General features: G+C 29.5%; 1 protein-coding gene across 1 annotated transcript; it reads right to left on the bottom strand.

Moving 5' to 3' along the window:
- Positions 1-5,086: 5,086 nt before the first annotated feature.
- LOC103571876 (putative aminopeptidase W07G4.4) lies at positions 5,087-17,173 on the bottom strand. The gene is made up of 9 exons (XM_053742452.1): positions 17,120-17,173; positions 15,475-15,765; positions 14,341-14,449; positions 12,630-12,777; positions 9,531-9,883; positions 9,137-9,415; positions 7,341-7,580; positions 5,400-5,771; positions 5,087-5,173 (listed from the first exon to the last, which is right to left on the bottom strand). The coding sequence occupies exons 1-9, from the start codon at positions 17,134-17,136 to the stop codon at positions 5,087-5,089; spliced, it is 1,896 nt and encodes a 631-aa protein (XP_053598427.1). The 5' UTR covers positions 17,137-17,173.
- Positions 17,174-21,818: the final 4,645 nt, after the last annotated feature.

Here is a 21,818-nt window from a genome sequence, read left to right as displayed (position 1 = left end):
GCAAAAATTTTCTCAAATCATTTGAATAAAAATTAGTATGGCTACTTTCTGATTTTAAAATTGTCAGCCCATTTTGCCCCCTTTCTCATATTTAAGTCATAACTACAATCACACAATAATTATTTTTAATTTGCATTGATTTAAATTTATAATAAACTATAAAAAAAAAACATTTAAAAAATTGCACTTATAGTTTTTTAAATTTTCTACATGTGCATTTTTTTATTTTGTTTTATTTTTTAAATTGAATTGTTGAAAAATAAACCCAAAAAATTTTTAACTGTCTGCTAACTCCAAGATCGTTAATTTTTATCAAATTAAATTTAAAAAAAAAAAAGATTGTAATTTTTTACTGAAAATAGTCACTTTGAATTTGAATTTTCTATTGCATACGATTATTATTATTATTCAAGACCCATTTTTTTACTAACGATACAGTAAAAATTTTCAATCAGTTAGATCCTGATGTATAAATATATGTATATATTAGTAAAATAAATTCCATATGATGGGCTAATCGTAAAACTGTCTAGACATGGCGACATGGCCGATTAGTAATATCACAAATTACTCCCTTCAGTCAATCAATGCCTCGCGTGTTTACTCGCCGACCCAAGGCGACTAATATGCAATCAACTTATTGCTCATATTCACGTCGTCTATAAATAACGGCCAGAAATAATGTTCCACTTGTCCATATATACAATAAAATTGGTGTCAATTTATAAATCAAAGCCATCGACACAAAGAATTTCATTAGCAAGCCCGCGATAAAATTTGAAAATCACTTAAATGTTTAAATTATTTCCAGTGAAAATTAAATTTACGCGGGTAATAACATTTTTTATTACATAATACACATAATGATGATAATAAAAAAGATGGTCTTAAAAAATAAGAGACGTAATAACAAAAAAAAAGATGAACGAAAAATTGGGCGTAACGTCCTCGCCGGGCGCGAAAACTCGTCTCGTGAGTTGGCAGGAAACAGCCGGCAAATTTTCAGAGACGACACCTGGTTGGAGGTGGAACATCATCAAAGTAAAAAAGCCACTTGAGAAAGTTGGTTGCGTGTGTTATTTCCCTTGATGATGCGGTGGTATAGTGTACGAAAAAAATAATAATAAAAAAGCCTTGTCGTGGATTCAAAAAAAGTACCCGGAAGAGACTTAATACTTTTATATTATGCTCCTTGGGTAAGAATAACATGGAAATAAAAATAATAATAAACTAAAATAAAAACCAACGATTATTTCGGTAGGCAGAAATAATATTGAGAAAGCTGACGGCAAACTTTTAACAAATATCAAAATGTATAAATAGAAACGTGCTGCCCGTAATGTAAAACTTATTTCCAAAATACGTTAAGGGGTTGGACTTTTTCTCGAAAATTTATGATCTGCAGGATTTTTAAATTTCTAAGGACTTGTCGTAATTTTTTTTAAATTTTAGTTCTTCACAGAAAAAGAGATTTTTTGGCGCCATCACGAAATGAAAAAAAATTTTTTTTTGAAATAGAAAAAATTTCTTAGGGCAAGAAAATTTTTCTTTGTACATTGATGTCACTAATTCTACTAAAAATTTATTAAAATTTTCTGGAATTTGAAATTTTTTCATTTTTGAAACTCAAATTTTGTAATTTAATAATTTTTTTTTTTTTTCTAGTTCAGATCGAGGTAAGAAATTTCTGTGAATCTGAATAGAATATAGGATTTAAATCTCCGTAACAGTGACTGTAACAAATTTCCACCGGCAGTAAGAAAATAAAAATTACCAATCTCGTAAAAGAAAGTCGTAAATAATAGTTAACTGAGAAAATGGATTTTTTCCAGGCGATTTAAAATTTTGAATAAAAATACAAAGCAAAAATAATTTTTTTTTTTTTTTATTTAGAGTCTAGACAATTTTAAGTCGAATTGGGTACGCACTAGTTTGACTAGTGGGTGTCGATACAGAAATAGATTTATGTTGTCCCGAACGCGACAGGTATCGATACAAATCAGCTTAAAAAAAAGACACACAAAAAGAACAAGAGGAAGGAAAGCAAAAAAAGGTAGAAAAAAAAAAGGAATAGTTGTGGGACGAACAATGAACTAGTCGTTCCGCATTCGTTTTACAAGCAAGACGGTTTTGCAAGATTGTCTTATAGATATGCGCGACCGCGATATTCATTTCTCAAGTAGATACGTTTAAATAAAATATATATTTATTGAGAAACGAAAACTTTTTTATATTTTTTATAAACCGTTTTCTTAAAGTTATTTCGCGTGTACTATTGTTATATATTTGTCCTTTTCCATTTCTTTATTTCATAATAACATATTCTCTAAGAATAAGTTAACTTTCTAGAAAGCCTGTCTTGTTGCGGTTTTGTGGTATGTACTTTTACTTATATCGTGACATGGGTATTTACTCACTCTTTTTAGTGATTGAGATACCACCCCTTTGTACTTAACTTTAAGAAGACACGTGCTATTTATATATTATTACTTATTTGCTTCTGTTGGAGAAAATAATGTGGTCAAACATATGTCTAAAATCTATTGTATCAAAATCCTTTTATTTAAAGTAAAAGTTATACTTTCTTTTTGATACATTATACTTATTCAAGTGTATCATATTATTACAATAAAATTTTTACCTCCATATTTATATATAATTTTATATATGAATATGCCCGAAGCGAAATGAGACAAAATTACAGAAAAAAAATTTTTTTCCGTCGAAAACTTTTTATTTGTGAGTTCTAAGGGAGGGTGGGGCAAGTCGGACCGTTCAAAATTTTGTTAAAAAAAAAATCAATTACTTGGTTAAAATTTTAGACTTTTTTCACTGGCTAATTAAATTCATGTAATTATCCCGCATGAGTAATAAAAAAATTCTGATAAATGATCACCGAAAAGAAGCACAAAATTTTTTGTAAAATCATTTCCGTTAAAAAAAAACTAAACATATCTAATTCACATCCGGAAATTTATTTTCCTATTCACTTTTCAACTTTACCATAAAAAAAATTTTTTCATCTCATGACCGCGAATCCAGTCGTTCACAAAAAAGTCCATTTCTCCCCCAGTCAATTTCAATAATATCCCGTGCACTTACTCTCAATTTTCACGATATTTTTTTTTTTTTTTGTAAACCGTCCATTACATTATATATTATATACATTAGGGTATTCGATACATACATACATACCAAAAAACTAAAATAAATAAAAAATAACGCAGCTTGCCAGCTTCGAAGCAGATGAGTTAATGCGCACATGAAAAATTTTTAAATTAAGGGGAGGAGATTAAGGATGATTTTAAAAATAACAAAGTACATAAATAAAAATCAAAGAGAGGAAAATAAATATAAAGAACTTGGAGAAATGGGGAATGAAAATACATGATTTAAAACCATACATATATATATTTATATATTTGATGAGTATATGTACAGCCGGTTTTTCACATCATACAGCAATCGTTGGTCGCGCAATAGGTACTGCCAACACAGAAATGTAGGAAGTTACGTATCCTGCACGAACGGTCCATACATAGGTGTAAATATATATAAATATATATATATATATACTATTGATTGTAGTAGTATCGATGAATCTCAACAGTAAATACAACAACAAAACAACTAAACCACAAATAAAATCCACAACGACCAAGACGATAGTTAATCGATAAATTTTTACCGACCTCGCATGGCAATATAATCCTATAACTTTTTTTTATCCAGTTACCTCGTGATCTCGGAGGATGATAGGACTTCCTGGATTAATTATTGATGCCTCATGTTTTCCTCATCAACGAAAATATCCTCAATGTTTATATTAATTCAAAGGATAACTCATAGCTTACGATATTCCACGCATCGACTTGAGTCTTCGACCATTCGATTCATCGTTTGCGGAGGTTCAACATAAAGCCTCATTACCAAAAATCTACAGAAATTTCGTCATTTTTTATTTTTATGTTCAATTTCTATGAAGAAAAGAAAAAGATTTTTTTGAAATTGGCGCCCAGTGTGGGGGAGAAATGCTAGTATGTAATAACACATATAAGTAGCGTTTGCTACTATCGATAATTAGATTATTTAGCTGCTACAATTTTTATGACACTAGAGAATATCTTTATTGCGGTTCAATAGATAAGAGCAGTGTAAAGCAACTTGATGGTATATATTATTGGTAATTTAATAAATCGGTTGTTCGAATTACGAGGGCAATACATAAATCAAGTCATTAAATGGTTTTATCAGCTAGTATATATGTGATCATTCATATTTTTATTACTTATTATTGAAGAATCTCTTGACCTTACTGTCAATAAGTAATAATTCTTATGTATTTACTCACATTTTTAAATGTAAGTGCGAATACTATGTGTATGTGGAGATTGTAAATTTAAAAATTATCATGATACTATTAAATTAATAATGCAAATTACAGTACAGTTACATAAAATATTAAAATTTTAATAGTTTTATATGTTTATGAAATCAGTTAATGCTATTGCATATACTCGATATATGCATGTACATTAATCTTTTTATGCTAAGAAATTTTTTCATGATCGCTTGTATGTCTGCGATTTCGTATTGAAATTGATTAATTTATTGGTACTTGTTTACATTCACTGCGACTATTTTTTTATGCAAAGAATTTTATGTATTAGAACAAACTATTAAGATCAATTATGAGTTATTATAGTCAATTGAATAGAAAAAATGGTTAAATATGTACGACAGCTTTATGCGGATGTGTTGGAAGAGGTATGATGTGAAACTGCTTTTTTCAGTTAGCACAGGCATTGAAATAAAATTCAGCAAAAAAATGGTTTCAGTTTTTTCTACTTTTTGGGAAGAAATTCGGTAAATTCTTTGATATCTTTAAAGTTGATATATATATATGCTATCATATACTTTCATTTTGTAGGTAACAATTAGTATAAATTTTGTTTTTGCAAAAAGAAATCTATTTATTCAAAAACCGGTCGAACAGGTTTGAAAATTCGAAGTGTAAAATACCGACAGAGGAAGACGAAACCCTTCTACTACTGACTGACCATAAAGTGGGCCGCCGTTGGTCAAGCTAGGGTCGGTAAGTTGGGCCATGTATAATGCCGACAGATGAAAATATCAGTGCCAGACAATAAATTCGTGCTGGTAATGAAATTTTCTGTTTTTAAGGGTAATAAAAAATATTTTTGGAAAGTAAAGTATATATATGTATACTTATGAATAAAAACAATGAAATTTTTGATAATTTATCAATTAGATAAGACTTTATTCAAATAATGAAAAAACAATATAAAATTTGATGACTATGCAGTCGACAATCCATTTCGCTTATTATTATTATTATTATTATTATTATTATTATTATTATTATCTTCAATTTTAACAGCCTGGCGATCGGGTTTTGGAAATTCACATTTATCCGAGTCGGTGCAGGGATCATCTGATAGCGGTTGTGGATAGGGAATGACGGGTTGATACAGTACGATTGGAGGATTTTGCGGAGAATCAGCAGTAATTCCAGTTGAATGAGAAGTTGCGATGGGAACGGGTGTAGATTCTAACTCACTGACATATTGCATCGCTGGCGGTTGAAGATCCCTTCTTATCGTAAGGTACTTGCCTTGTATCAGGTAACAGTAAGACATTCCCAGAACCGGATTTCCCTGGTACGGTTTTGCTAGATCACGATCTACTGACAGATGGGAAGTCAATCCGATAAATGTGTATTTTAGTGGAAATTCACTCTCTATTCCATGCTGTAATGACATTTTACAAAAACGGAATAACATTAATTTCAATGAAATATTTTTACTGTTTTTCTTTTTTTTATCATTCACTCAACAGTCTTTGTATGAAAGCGTAATATTACGTCTGACGTTCATGATATATGTACTAAAATGGATCAAGTATAACCATAAAACGGTTATATCGGTTGATAGACATTACAGAAACATAAAAATAAATTTGTCGAAAAAAAAAAAATATATATATACATCTATACATATATACATACAACAGCACGATAGGTATAATAGTAAAAAATAAATGTTAAAATATATCGAGGTTCCATAAAAAAATATAATAAAAATATAGTAAGCTCTCACTAGGTTTTCAAGACTATTTTTATCGTCGATATTACTCTCATTTTTATTTTCTATCATAATTTCATATATACAGGGCAGTAAATTTTACCTCAAATATGAATTCTCAAAGGTGGCTTAAGAAAATAGAAAACCCAGAAAATCCTGAATTTCTGAAACAATCTTTTCAAAAAATTTGTACAGGAATGCAGCATAAATTTCTACATTGCATTCTAGGTTAAGTTTTCTATGTAAGAATCCCAAAATTCATACTTTTCTGCTCTCTTAAATGTGAAACAGTGAAAATAGTGACTTTTCACTATTTACTAGTGAAAAGTATGTCACTAATTCGAAGAGTAGTATACTTTTCATTAGCAGTAAGTGACTATTCACTGCTAAATAGTGTTTTTCACTAATTCATTTTTAGAGAGGGCATGATCCCATGGAAAATCTATTTCTTATAGGTTTTGAATGAATTTTCGTAAAATTCCATGCCTACAATTTTGCTATAATAATAATAATAATAATAATAATAATAATAAATATATATTTACATAAACTTAAACACTTGCGCAATAAGTCTTAGCCGTTGAATTAAACGTACCGGTTGGACTGGTAACGAAATTTACGAGTTGGCGAATCTAAACAACTTTAATTCACGACACGACAACTTGGGTAATTAAACCGCTTGAAAATGAGTATAGCTTTAATAGTAGTTAAAGTAGTAGTAGTAATATCACTATAGAGTAGTCAAGGGTAGCGGGTAGTTTAACGAAAATTCCTCGGCTTAAGATTATTGTCATGACCAGAAATTAAAAGAAAACAAAATTTAATTAATATTTTTATCATTCACTTCCGAGTCTATTTCAATGCCATTAAAATTTAAATAATAATTAATAAAAATACATACCGGAGTATTAATTAACCAAGTTTTGTAATTAGTAAAATTATTGTGCTGTTTAAATGAAAATATAAATTTTTCAAGGAGTTTTTAGTCGAATTGATAAATCAATATGATGCTTCAAGTTCATTAATTGTTCCGTCAACTTTTAACGACGTACTTAAGAAGGACGTAAACGTTTAATGTTTGTTCGATTAAAAGTTCGGGCCAATTTTTAGTTGATTGGCATCACCAAACATACTTTCGAATAACACTCAACTTTATTCATCAAGTGCTTTAATTTAGTCGGAGTATAAAACGTCTTTATAGAACCGGGTAATGTGTAAATGTAAGCAAATGAATACCTTGTCTAAAGCAGATGTCATTATCAGAAAAGCCGCAGGACTTTGTTGAAAACGTTCACGTCTTGTTATTGGTACAACAGAACCTTGTTTTATGTCTTCACTTCCTCCAGAAGATGAAAAGGACAAAAAATCTTCACGACGGAGACGCAAAATTTCAAATGGATCTCCAATCAAATCTCCAGAAATTTCAAGTTTTTCAGCATTATTTACACTACGGGCCACTGCATTATCTATTACAAGCTGATTTTAACTTTAAATTAGTGTCAAGTTCTTATTATTGATTGCCCTAATTACTGACACATTCATTTTTATTTTTTTTTTTTTACTGACGAGCTGTCACAATTTTTCAGAAGATTATTTTTTTAACCGACTCTTTACTTGATTATAGAAAATGAGACAGGGGGAAAAATGGGCCCTTTTTTCTTTTATCAAAAATGACACAGGGTTAAAATGAATATCGAGGGGTATTGTTGGCCATACAAAATTTCTTTTAAAAAATTATAAAATCTTAAATTTTGTGAATTTTTAAAATTTTTTTACAAGGATCCATTTTACCCCACAACTAAGTTTTTTTTTTTGGTGGATTGTACAACGAGTCTGTACTTATGTGAGAACAGAAAAAAAAAATTAAATAATAAACTCACAGAAATTTTTTAGGAGGTCCATTTTGTCCTAAAATTTTTGAAACTAAATTTAAAAAAAAAACAGTGAACTTGAATTTGTAAATTACTAGGTCATAGATATTATTAAAAGTGATATATTTTTATTTTTACTCTTATGACATTTAGTGTAACAACTTGAAAAATAAAATAAAATATCAAAAATGATTAATGACTCGACTTAATTATTATTATTAAGTTTAGAGAATTATTAAGACAAAACAAGATGAAATGTAATTAAGGTTAACCCTTAAAGTGACTCTAATTGAAACATTTATCTCAATTTTAAAATCAAGTTTAACGAAGGGGATATTATGAAGCCTTCAAGATTTTTAATAAAATTATTCAAATATGAGGTGTTTTAAAACTCTCCAAGTGAGCTATTCATAATAAAATAAAAATAAATTACTCTCACACTATTAATTAATCAGACCTCCATTGAACTTTTTTTTTTTATATCAAACTAAAAAGTCAAAATAAGCGGAAAGAAAATAATAATAATTATTAAATAAATTGCAATACTTTTTGACGAATGAGATTCTCAGCAAACTTGTGCCAAGAACGTGGACATGATAAAATAAAATGAAAAAGGTAAAGGTGAAGGTATCTCTTATATCACTTCTTAATGAATTCTCCACATAGAATGAAACCCACGGGATGATAGAGATACAAAAACATTCTATTACTCTGTCTACAATCTTCCAAGTAGAAATGTTAGTATATATATATATATATATAATAAAAATTGCGAAAAATTGTGAAGATAATAAAAGAATCCCTTGAGTATATACAATTGCAACAGATGGAAACGATTGAATTCATTCAATTCACTCACTTTCAATTTAAAACTTTAAAAATAAAAATAAAGTTTCATAATGTCAATAAATAGAAAAAAGGGCAAGATGGACCGTTTAAAATTTTTTATAAATTAAAATTATTTAATTTTCTTTCAGTGGCTCATTTTGTCCCATAATTAAAATTTTTTTAATTTTTATGGGTAATATTGACAGTTAGTGGAGACAAAAAAAAGTTAAATCAGAAAAAAACCTCGTGAGATTTTTTTTTCGACTCCCATTTCACCTTTTTTTTTATTTTTCTGAAGAAGTAAAAATAAAGGAAATGTAATAAAATAATTACAGAATATCCAGTTCCAGTGGCCAGCTTAGCCTGTGTCATTACAGTAGCAATTGTGAAAATGTGTGGATTTACAGAGTACATTGCCATTTCCTTAATATGAAAAAGGGCATCTGCGATAGACAATCTACCCTCAATGTCGGTGTTGACGATGCGAACTCTACGCCCGGATTTACTAGTAATCACTTCGTCAGGCACGTAACCATTTTCCCCAGTGCTGTTGCGGAGAACGCACAAAGCAACTACCACTTTTGTTGTCCGAGGTTTCAGTAAATTTACTACCTTCAATTTAAATAATTAAACTCATTGTATTAAACAATTATCTATGTTTTTTTTTTTTAACTAAATTTACTAATTATTCACTGATTATAAAAACAATTAGTAGGAAACACGACACCTGCATAAATCCAGCGGCAGCAGCAACTCCGCATTTATGTCGCGATCCTCCGGTTAATCCAATTCTGTCTTTCGTTACTGTACCACCGGTATCATAAGTCACCCCTTTGGCCACAATCATGAGTGTTTCTGCGATTCCATCAACCTCCATTGGTTCATAAGTAAGAAATATTATTCTACCACGGTGTCGCGGTATCACTGAAGCTGCGCGATTAACTGTCGCAAAAAGTGGATATTCGTGCAAGAGTGTTTCTTCGTCGCTTACAACTTGCATTAGAATACGTGTCTCGTTGAATAATTCAGCTATGTACTCCTCTACGCGATGTGGCGTCATTCGCTCTGGATCAGCTCCACCTTATTTTTAAATATTTATTAATCCCGACACAGATCCCATCAGGGCGGATCCTGACAAAGGATACCATGAAAAAGTCTAAGGACGTAAAAAATTTTTTTTTCCTCTAATCCATGTACGTTTTTAGCTACGATCATAAAAATTGTGAAACAGAAAAGAGTGGGACAAAATGAGAGACCATTTTTTAACAAAAAATCCCTCACCCCTTATTAGTCCATTATTTTTAATTTTAACAATGAAAATAATTTTTTATAAAAATTTTAGTGGTAACACTATTCAGCTGACCAAATTACCCCACTCATTTTTCAAAAACTGTAAATAAACTTACAATTTTTTATTTGTTCAAAAATAGTGTTCCATTTTGCTTCACTATCGGCTAAATTTTTTTATTCGCCCTTAATAAGGCTCTCGATAGCAATCCCAGGGGTCAAGTTACGAAAAATTTTCAAAATTTGAATTTTACTATTTTTATACTTTTAGAAGAAAAAGAAAAGATTTTATCCACCCTAGTGTAAAAAAATTAAACTCAAATATTTTCTAAAACTAATGGAGTCCGAAATACATTTTGATTACCATCAAAACTACTAATATAATCACTATAATTATTTTCAAATTGTTGATAATAAAGCGCCGGGCAATCAACTTCCTCAAACGTCCTCTCTTTACTATCAAAAATTTTTTTTTCCAGTATCCAATTTACCATACTCTTAACACTGTCATGAATACATATATTTTTATCCGTATCTTCATGGGTATGATAACCGCAATTACTCCTTTCTTCTATTCCTTCGACGTAATTATACTCATCTAAACACACAATATCAAAAGTATCGCCAATTACCGTTGCCAAAGTATGTTTTTTATCAAAATTTCTGACATAAATATACTTCACTCCCAAATTGTTCAACATTTTACAAATATTAGTCTTAAATTTTCCCAAGACTTGAGTTCCTGCCAGCCATTTGATTCCATATGTGTCGTAATAATTATCAAAATTGATCCGTTCCACGTCTTGTAACTTTTCATATCTTCCGTAGGACTTGAAGACACACAATTTTTGATAAACAATTTTACCATCAATGTCCAAACCGCAGATACTCAGTTCCTTGATGACAAATTTATGAGATTTATCTCGATGGCCAGCGAAATCGGTGACAATGTAAACAATATCTTTGGGCGACTGTACCATAAATGAATTTTTCTCCATTAACCAGTTAGCCATCACAAGTGCGTTATCATGCGCACAGTAACTGTATATCCTGTCATGATATTTGCAAGTGGTCGTCACGATTTCTTCGGCATCAAAACCCAGATCTCTCAGACATTTGATATTATTGTCGAAATTTTGACCCATAAAATTGTTCAATAGTTCAATTTTTTCATAATCTCGTACATAAATGGAATTTTGAAATGTTTTTTGTCGAAATATACTCTTTATGTAATCCCTTAGTGAACTGAGTGTTGAATGGCCGACAAATTTTTTAATACCGTATTTATTATAAAAGTAATCATATTCATTTTTTCTCGGGGATAAATCTGTCGTTGGATGTTTTGTTATTATTATTTTATCGGTTTTTATTTTCCTCAGGTATACATTACAGCGGCAAAATTCTTTTATTATGAAATTACTGTGGGAATAGTATCCAGTAAAGTCAATAATTACTTTCATTTTTTTTTATCCTTAATTATATTTTTCACTCGCGGTCTAATATAAGCGGAAATAAAATAAATTATTGAGCGATTTAAAAATATTAGTCATCAGTTTGAATGAGTAATCAATAATCTATTTAAAATTTATTTTTTTTTCTCGCAAAATTAAATTGATAGAACATAAATACTTATTTTTATCCCTTGCAATATATAAGATTGGATTCGAAAATTTACTTTTCTCTCCGTGTGAATGTCAATGATATTAAAAGAAATAAATTCTTTTTTATTAAACTCATATGTGACGAAATTACATAGGCAAGAGTTTAGTTCCACGTGTTGACTGGTATCATTAGTAGGACATTGAGACCCTGTGAAAAATTTTTTGCTTATTGACTTTATTTATTTAAAATATATATTTTTTTTAAATTATATAACTGAAATGGCCAATATATATATAACTATATATATTGGCGTTCAATTGACCGGTTGCGACTTTAGTTACATTTTAAATTGACGTCGATTATTGGATACCGTTCATGACTTGAATTTTTTTTAACCTCAAAGAAACGGGGGAGTAAAAAAATTCAGCAAAGAATGACGGGGGAAAAGGGGTGAAAAAGGGTTATATAAGTTTGCCGTCTCGATTCTCAATTAGGACGAAAAGATGGACGTACTTTTCGTCGGTGTTTGTCTTCTTCGTCGTCACTATTACTGGAAGGGTTTCTCGACGCAGAGCAGCTCCACCCCTGAGACCCTAGTCTTAGAAAAGAAACTCCATCGTTTAGCTCCCCATTTTTCCTCAACTCATCCTAAAAAAATTTCTTCACTTCTCTCCATCATTTTGCGTCTTATCCCCAGCCCACCCCCACTACTTTGAGCCCTCATCCAAGTGTGCCGTTACTCGAAAAGTTTATCGCGCAAACAACTCCGACCAGCCTGACACGGAAAAAGAGAACGTGTGAGGAGTTTGAGGTAAAGGAAGAAGAAGAAGAAGAAGAAGAAGAGGATTGATCTTTTCCTTCTCTACTCTCAACTTCGATTCGTTCTATTTGTTTAGTTTTTTTTTTCCACCCATTTTTTCTCCACTTGAAGACTTACCGATATCCCTGGCGACGTATCTCCCGCTCTCGAGTGCACAGGCTAGTTTGACGATACCCTCAAGGTTTTTGCTGTTGATGGGACTCCAGACGCCCAACTGATACGCTTTGTTACAATAATCTCCGCTGATTTCTCTTTCTTCTAGTGGCTTTAGTTTTTAAATAAAGACAAATTAACGCAAGCACATAACGATTATTCTAAGGTGTCCGTTGTAGGACACTTAGAAATCAATTAATTTTTTTTTTATAAAACAAAATAATTAATTGGGCAGATGAAAAATGAAAACTTCAAGTCGATTCATTTGTTAATTTTTTTTTTAAGCTTCCATTACTTCGTAAAAATTTTGATTTCCCGAAGTTTTAAAAAAAAATTTTACGAAAATGTCACGAAAGAAATTATTTTAATCACGATTTAAAAAATCTTTATCACAACTTATTAATCATATCACGTATAAAAATTACGAGTATCGTCGAAAAATAATTGACCTTTTTGTTCGGATAAAAATAATTTTAATGTCACCGGAAATAACCACGAAAAATAAAAATCAATTCATGCCTCAAATAAATTTTTTTTTTTAGACGCAACTCGTGTAATCACAAAATAAAATAAAAAAAACATTAAATGATTAATTAAATAAAGTAAATTTCCCCGACCGAAGATACGTAAATTTAAGATGCTAAATAATTTTTGAGTTTGACAAAAAAATAATTTAAGAGTCCCCGAGAGAGAAAGAGGAAGGAACGCAAGGTATTTGGTAGCTCGCAGTCATGTTTGAGAGAGTAGAGGTCACGTTACTTCCCGTCCCACGCGTGACTTAACCTTAGGACTTTAAAGTTACCCTACGAAACTAAACTTACTCAACGCAGAAGGTACCTACACATTTGTATACACGTATACATTTATACATGTATATAATACAAAAATCTATATGTATAGTATACATATACTTGAGTAACTGAATATGCCGCCGCGTATATGGAATACAAGAGCAGCATGGGGTAGTAATGCAGTAGCATAAGACGAGTATAAGGTTTAGCAAAAGACGCGAATGCTATTATAGCCTTAGGAAATGAGAAAAATGGTTCTTTTGGAAACGAGACACAAAGGAAAGATGCTCGGGATAACGAGTCAAGGAGTTATAGTTTGGTTCTTTGATATTATACGAGAATTAACATTTAATTACTTTCTTCAAAGTTCATTTTTCGATAAATATTTTACTATTATGTTTTTTTAAATTCATTTATGGTATAGGTGATTAAAAAGTTTCATTTTGCTAAAAATTTCGGATAAATTATTATTTTTTTTCTAATACTAATTGTAAAATAGGCATTAGGGGTACGCATGTAATCAAATGTTGCGCTCAAAATTTAAATTATCCCGCCAAACTATGAAGTAGGGGAAGTGGGGGTAAAATGGGCATTGGGGGCGAAATGGGCTGACATTTATATTACATATAAGCCCTCATTTCTTCAGGAGCCCAGTTTGCCCCCCCCCCCCGTCTCGCTACCCCTATTTAAAATTGTCAAATTATCTGACCATAATTTCGAAAATTAAATTTAAAACGCACATATGACAAATTCCGAATAATTGGAAAATTTCGATTTATCGAAGAAAGAGACAGTCATAATAATAATAAAAAAAAATGATGTTAGAAGATGAATAAAGAGTAATGAGAAGTGGACGAGTAATGAAAGGTTAAGTGGATACTTACTACATAGAGACCCTCGAGGGCGCCAAGAAGAGTGACCAATTCAACGTTTTCAAAGCGCGCGTCAGGGAGAATAACTATCATGGGATATCTCACGCCTGCTTCCACTGCTCTGTCATATAAAACCATTATTTTTTTATATTTATTTTTTTCTATATTGTTGTTCAGTTGTGAATGTCATTATTTATTCAAAAATAATATTTGAAATTTTTATTTTAAATTAATCCATAAATTGATTTAAAAAATAATTTATGTACTTTAACAAGAAAGCACCACTTGTTTTGCTCTATTTTTTCTCATTTTATTTTATTTTTTTTTTTCGCTTGTATATTCGCACTCACTTGACTGTTGTGCCGCGTGTGCGAAATTACTGCTGTATAGAGGCGTAAAGTAAGAGCACATAAATGTTATTTACAGGCCTAGTACATATAGATATATATATATATATATATATATATTTATTTACTGTGGTAAGAAAATAGAACGGCTTAAAAAATATATAATAGGAAGTTTTTGAAGACATCACTTTATACTTTTCTATTTTAATTCTTTTTTTTTGTTACTAAATCACACTTTTGTCTGCAAAAGTTCTCAGTGATGATTATTAATACTCAGGGCGATATTTTTCGTTATGATTCACTATTCTAGTGACATAAACTCAGCCTCAAGCGATTTACAAAAATACATTGCAACGATTATGACAAAATTTAAACGAGTGGAAGCAAATCTGTTTTTTTTTTTTTTTTACGGAACAGCTTTCAAAATTTATTCTATAGTAAAAATTAAAAATTTCATAGTTCGATAATTTGCCTCAATTTGGTCAACGAAAATTACAGATCTAAGTTATCATTTCCCAGGAATTATCAAACTGATAAAATAAAAAATTCCATTACAAAAAAAATTAAAAAATAGACCGTTAAAATTTTCAACTTGGTTAATGTTAGCTTAGCATTGAATGAATAAAGGATTTAAAAAAGAAAAAAAAATAATAGCTGTCTGAAACAGATAAGCCACAGTAAATTACATTTTATTTTTTTATTATTTTCAGTAACGTCCGAATGGTATTTTTTTATGTTATTTTCCCTTTATTCCGAGCTACACTTAAATCCCCGTAGGGTTGGATCTTGACGTGATTACCTTTGGATTCCTCTGGTGGCAGCTTCACCGAAACTCCGTAGGTCGTGATAATCAGCGTTGAGAACACCAGTTGGGCTGTAGATGAATCGTCTGGCCGGCAGATTAATGGGTAATACCACCGGCGTACAAACTTTACCAAGTGCGCTGTCAATTTGAGCTGCTGCATACAGGACTATCTTGAAAGGCTCAGGCTCATTCAATCCGGGTGGCCAGTAGCTGGACACCAGGATTATTCCATCGCAGTCTGTGCTCTGGACATTGGCTTCGATCTTAACATTGCACGGCATCCATCTACGATTCAATATAACTTATGATTAATGATTTATTATTTCTAATGGTTGTTGTAATGCATCACAGCTACTGATCATCATTAATTCCGGTTACTATCCATCATATGTGTGTTCTATTGCCCATAAATTTCAACACCGACTCATTATTAGCTCATTATTCATATCAATTATATTTTCTCCTAATAATTTTTCAAAATTAAATAATCACTGCTACTGTACCCAAAATTTTTTTTTTTTTCCCCCCAGAAAATAATTTAAATCTAATGACATCTGGCTAAATTAACATCATCTAATTTTATATTAAGATCTACTGAAATTAGAGTAGATCTTCATATAGATGCTAAATATTTTATCCTAAGCGAATTGAAATTTCGTTTTTTTTATTCGAACAAACATCATTTAATTTTTTTTAATGGACTTTTTATAAAAATAATCAAATTATCACTTTTTGATATTCATGTAAATATGACGTCCCTTTTTATCATTAAAAACAGACAAATGGCGAATGTGTGCTATTAAAATTTTCATCTGCACTTTTTTTTTATTTGTATTATTTTTTATCCTATGGGACAAAATTATTTTAAATTTTGTGGACGTGATGGTAGATTGCAGACCAAAAAAGCCACCACGTTCATTTGATGCATTTTCAGGCTTCTCTCAGTGTCGTCTGTATCAGTGTGTGCGTGCGTATGTGCAAAAAAAATAAATGTACAAAAAAAAACATAAAAAAAACACTGTATACATATGAAGCAGAGCAACATATATAGATATGTATATATGGTATTAAATAAAAAGAAAAAAAATGATAAATGATTGAATAAAAATAATTGCATAAGCTATCACCGTTTTACGATTAGTTTTTTTTTCATATTTTTTTTTATATATTTATCTATACTTCGTGTCCGTTCGAATATAAAAGCAATTATCTATCAGCCGTAATCGTTTAACGTGACTGAGATAAATACAAAAAAAATGAAAGTTTATAAAATTGAGGAAAAAAAGTATAAAATGAAATTCAAAAAATTAGTTGGTGATTTACGATTAATCATACAATCAATCAGGATTAAGGATTAATGGGTTGTATGGGGAGAAAATAAAAAAAGGTAATTTCGTTTTAGTGTCAAGTCTTATGTCAAAATACTCACGTCAGTAGCAGCATCAGGAGCCAGAGATTTTATACCTTAAGAGCTTTTCTGACGTTTTTTTTCCTAACCCTGACGTCTTGTAAGATATGGAAAAAGATAAAGGAAAAGGTTCTAACCCTTGGTGAATATGTTTGGCGATCACGTAAATATAATCTCTGTCTTTGAAAAGAGTCCAAAAAATAGTAAGGAAAGAAAAAGTTAAGTACTTACCGTGAGTCCACAGACATCTTGATAAATTAGACCGCAAGCTTCTTCTTTTTTAAATTATTAAATTATTTCACAAACTTTTTTATCACAAATTTTTATTTTTATCTTCAGTTTAGTTATGATTGAAGATATTTATTCACATTTAGGTTAATGGAAAATTATTTAAATATTTAAATAATTTTTTTTGTTACTATGGTAACAAATAAACATCAATTAGGCAGTTTTTTCATTTTTATTCTTCAGTGATAATTGAATTACGACAGCGATGAAATCGAAAGAAAAAACGCTACCTGACAACTAAAATAAGAAGCAGATTTCAAAAATGTGATTTTTTAAATTTTTAACCTCCACGAAAATTATGATCTTGAAGTTAGCAGACAGTTAATAATTGTTTGGATTGTTTTTCAATAGATCAGTTTCAAAAAAATAAAATAATTAAAAATATGCGCATGTAGAGAATTAAAAAAGCTACAAGTGCAATTTTCTGATATATTTTTATTTTTTAATTTATCATATTTAAAAGAATTCAAAAATTATCAAATGTCTTCTTACTTCAGTGTCATTAAAAATTTAACTCAAAATAAAAGTGAGTTTTCCAAAATCCAAGTAAAAATACAAGGAATGCGATTTTTTTTACCGAGTACACGTTGACGGACTCTAATAATTTTTTCAAAATTTCCATCTCAATTTCCAAAGCAACAGCATACATTTATAAATTTTTTTGACAGTAAAATTTCGATTCTCATTTCCATTTTAGTTTAAAAAATAAAATCGGAATTTTTAATATGACCTCTATTTTTCTTTATTTCACAAATAGCGTTGTCTTTTACGAAAAGTTTGATTCAATGTTGGAACGCTTGTAAATGTATGCTATGCAAATGAAAAATACTTTACAACATTGTTTCGAGTAACATTTAAAAAAGAAAAATTAACTTTAAAACAAAGCAGAAAATATATATAATTCTAATATATATAAAGAATAAAAGTACCGGCAATTTTCCAAGAATTTCATTTAAATAATGAAGTAAGATTCGATTTGGCCGGTCGGGGTGTTTCAAACAGACTTAAACTTGGATTTATTCCAACGAATTCTTTCTTCTCTAGCTTCTTATCATTTTCTTTTCTATAAACTTTTATATATATATATAATTATTTTTTGTGCATCGTATTTATTTTTTATTTATGCTCACAAATTTTATTTATTCTACTACTACTCACATCTGCCAGCACAAAAAAAAATACATTTACATAAAAATAATATATATAATATATATATTATATATATTTATCATGATATTACTTATGAGTTTAATTAAATAATTAAATAAATTAAATTCTACAACCAATAATAATCAGAAATTCAACTCAGTTCAATCAGAGAGATTAAATTAATCCCAATTACACAATATCTATACAAAGTTCTAGCTGATATTGCATCAAGAGTTGTAATTGAGATGCATTAATTAAGCGGCAATAGTGAAAGCTACCTCAGAGTTTACTGAAACCGACTAAACTACCTTTTCGTAAGATAAGACAGTTTCTTAATCTCATGTCGTTGGCTCAACGAAAATGATAAGACCCTCGTAGCCTCACCTTGTCGTTGTGTCCGGACCGAAGCGCAGGCTATTTTTTTTTTACTTTATTAGACATCGTCTATCTCTTGTTCTACTGTAATTATCATGATTATTAATATTATTATTGCAATTATTTTTTTTTCAGTACTGCAGTAGAATTCCGTGAGAATGCAAATCAAGCACTTACGTTGATTGCATTATCTTTTTAGGAATTATCTTACGTAAGAGTCATTACAGCTGAGTGTTATACATTTATTAAGCTTTCGGATTACGTGATAGTGTTTGATAGCCGGAGATTTTTATACTAATTAATATATGTCAGTACGCTGTCAGAGTTTGGAAAATTAATTCGAGGTACGGTCGAATGTACGAGGGAGAAATTGAATCATGTGCACATGGTAATTCATAAGAATGTTTTTTTAACAGAGAATTAAAAGTCCTGTCAAACGACTATCGACATGACATATTTATTTTTAATAGATCGAAAGACATATAAATTCATATGTATGAATTAAATATATGTATATCTTTATATTTATTAGAAATAATAAATGTGTAGTGACAATACTCGAAGACATCATTTTATGACACTGAAATTAGCGGACGTCAAATAATTTTTGAATTTTTTTAAAAATAATACAATTAAAAAAAAATATTCAAAATAATTGCAGCTGTAGTTTTTTAAATTTTCTACATGTGCATATTTTTAGTTTTTTTTTTTTTTTAAATTATATTGTAAAAAAATTTAAAATATGTCAACTGTCTGCTAAGTTCAGAATTTATTATTTTCAATATTAAAAAAAATATATAATAGTAATTAGTTATTAATATTAAAAAAATTTTTAATTTCAGTAAAGTCTTCATGGATTAGGAGACATTATAATATCTCGTTACTTACATTTATTCAAATAATTATTTACTGGAGATTTTAATTATTATGTCAACTGTCAGTAATTAAATTAATTATTATCGCATGTGTGTCAACGTAATTTCTTACTAATTATTGATATTAATTCTTGTTATCCAATATTCATCAATATATATCATTATTCCTTTTCATTAAATCATAATTATAAGTAAAATAATTGTTTTTACATAAGAAAATAAATAAACGGATCGGTTATGTTTACATTGCGCCATTTTGAATGGAGCCCCCCTCCTTAATACACGCGGGAAAATTTGAAATATAATTTTTCAAATATATTGAATATATATGTATATATTAAATAAAATTATATAATCACTTAACAATATTGATCGCTTGATAATTTTTTTATGTTAAAAAATATAAAAATAAAAAAAAAATTTTCACTAGAAAATTTTTTAAATTTACTCACTCGTCCCGCCATTTCTATTCTCTGCTGCGAGTACTCGTACGCCGCTGCCACACAAATTAATATATTACAGGCACAACACTCACCAAAAAAATTAAATTATCACAATTAATCAATCACAAAATCACACTCATCACTTAAGAATATTATTTTTTATAAAACTATAACACTGAATTATTTTCATTTGCGTATTAAAACTCCGACAATCAACATGGCGTCAAGTAACACGAAACCCAAGCCGACACTGAATTTAATTACTTTTAAAACTCACGTTCACTGACACTCATAACTAAATGCTTAAAAATACTCCTCACTCAATAAATAACGATTTAAAAGTAACAATACATTTATAATCGAGTAGCACGATAATTAAATTAATTATTTTAATGGGTATAGACGCCGACGACAATGAGAACCTCGATCAAGCGGGAGACAGACTGACTGCGTGAAGCCTCTTGCGCACGCGTGCTCAAATTTTAAATATTCTGCGCAGGTTGTTCCAAGCGTCGCCACAACTGCGCAAGCGTCTGGCGTCTAACTTCACACTGACGCTGAGCAGTAACTTGGGCCCTATTTAATTCGTGATTAAATTAATAAATTCACTGTTTTTACGTTTAAATAAATTAAAACTCCGGTCTCCGAATATTCTCCACCACTCAACGAACATTTTGTGATAATAATTTTAACGGTACGTGCAATATAAATAATAAAAAAATCCATTTGATTAAATCCATTGTCCAGCCACCGGCTTTCGTTGTCGTTGACTTCATTTATTTAAAATCCGTAAAAATAATTTTTATAAATTATTGATCGTGTACTCAAGTGTTTAAAAGTCATCAGTGATCATTTATGTGAAAGTGTCAATTTTTTGTTACCAAGTAATTAGTGTAAAAATAATTTTTTTTTTCACATCTAGTTGTGCCGCCATTTTGAATAAATTTATTTCGAAATTTTTTCTTTTAAATTATAAATCGTGTTCAATCAGTGATTGTGTTTTATAGTTAATATCAGTGTTCAGTTTGTGTTGATAATTTTAATAAGTGTATTGTGTTGTGATGTGTGTAAATGTAGCAAACGTATGACAATTTTTTTATTACATATAAAAAAATTAAATAATTAAAAAAATAAAATTTAAAAAAATGCATGAACTCAATTTTGAATTTTCTAAACATGCATTTTTTTATTTTTATTTTATAAACATTTAAATTTATTATTTCAAAGTTTTAAAAATTGTTAGATGTCCGCTACCTTTCCTGTCATTGTGTTGTGAATAATTACTTCATTACTTGAATTTCATTTCCGAATCATGCTCCGATGAATTCATCACGAAGCTGCGAATGGTAAGTTTTTACTTTTTCTTTATTTTAAATAATTATTTAACAATTTTTTATATATGATTTCCAATTACTCATTTGAATTCTTACCCAAAATTATTTTTTTTACGTCAAAAAATTTAAAACTAAATTTTGGCGGCAAAAATAATTTATTTTAAAATTATAAATAAATTCATAGAATATTCAGATGAAATTCCAAGATACTGATAGCAGGTTTCTAAAATTAAATTTTTTTTTTTTTCAAATATCAGTGACCTAAAGTTGTATCGCACTCAGTCCCATCGAATCTCCCAATTTATAAAAATAAAAAAAAAATTTCCTAAGAGACGTCTGATCTTCGAAAATCAGCTCGACATAAAATTATTTTACTGTGAACTTTCGGAACTCTAGGTACATACAATCACGTCGTTTTAGTTTCATAAATATTTATCTATTTAATAAATCAACAAACTCATTTATC

The sequence above is a fragment of the Microplitis demolitor genome, chromosome 10 (assembly GCF_026212275.2).
Source record: "Microplitis demolitor isolate Queensland-Clemson2020A chromosome 10, iyMicDemo2.1a, whole genome shotgun sequence".
Lineage (NCBI taxonomy): Eukaryota > Metazoa > Arthropoda > Insecta > Hymenoptera > Braconidae > Microplitis > Microplitis demolitor.
Note: the sequence above shows the minus strand (reverse complement) of the source record. Positions and strands in the feature narration are given on the sequence as shown.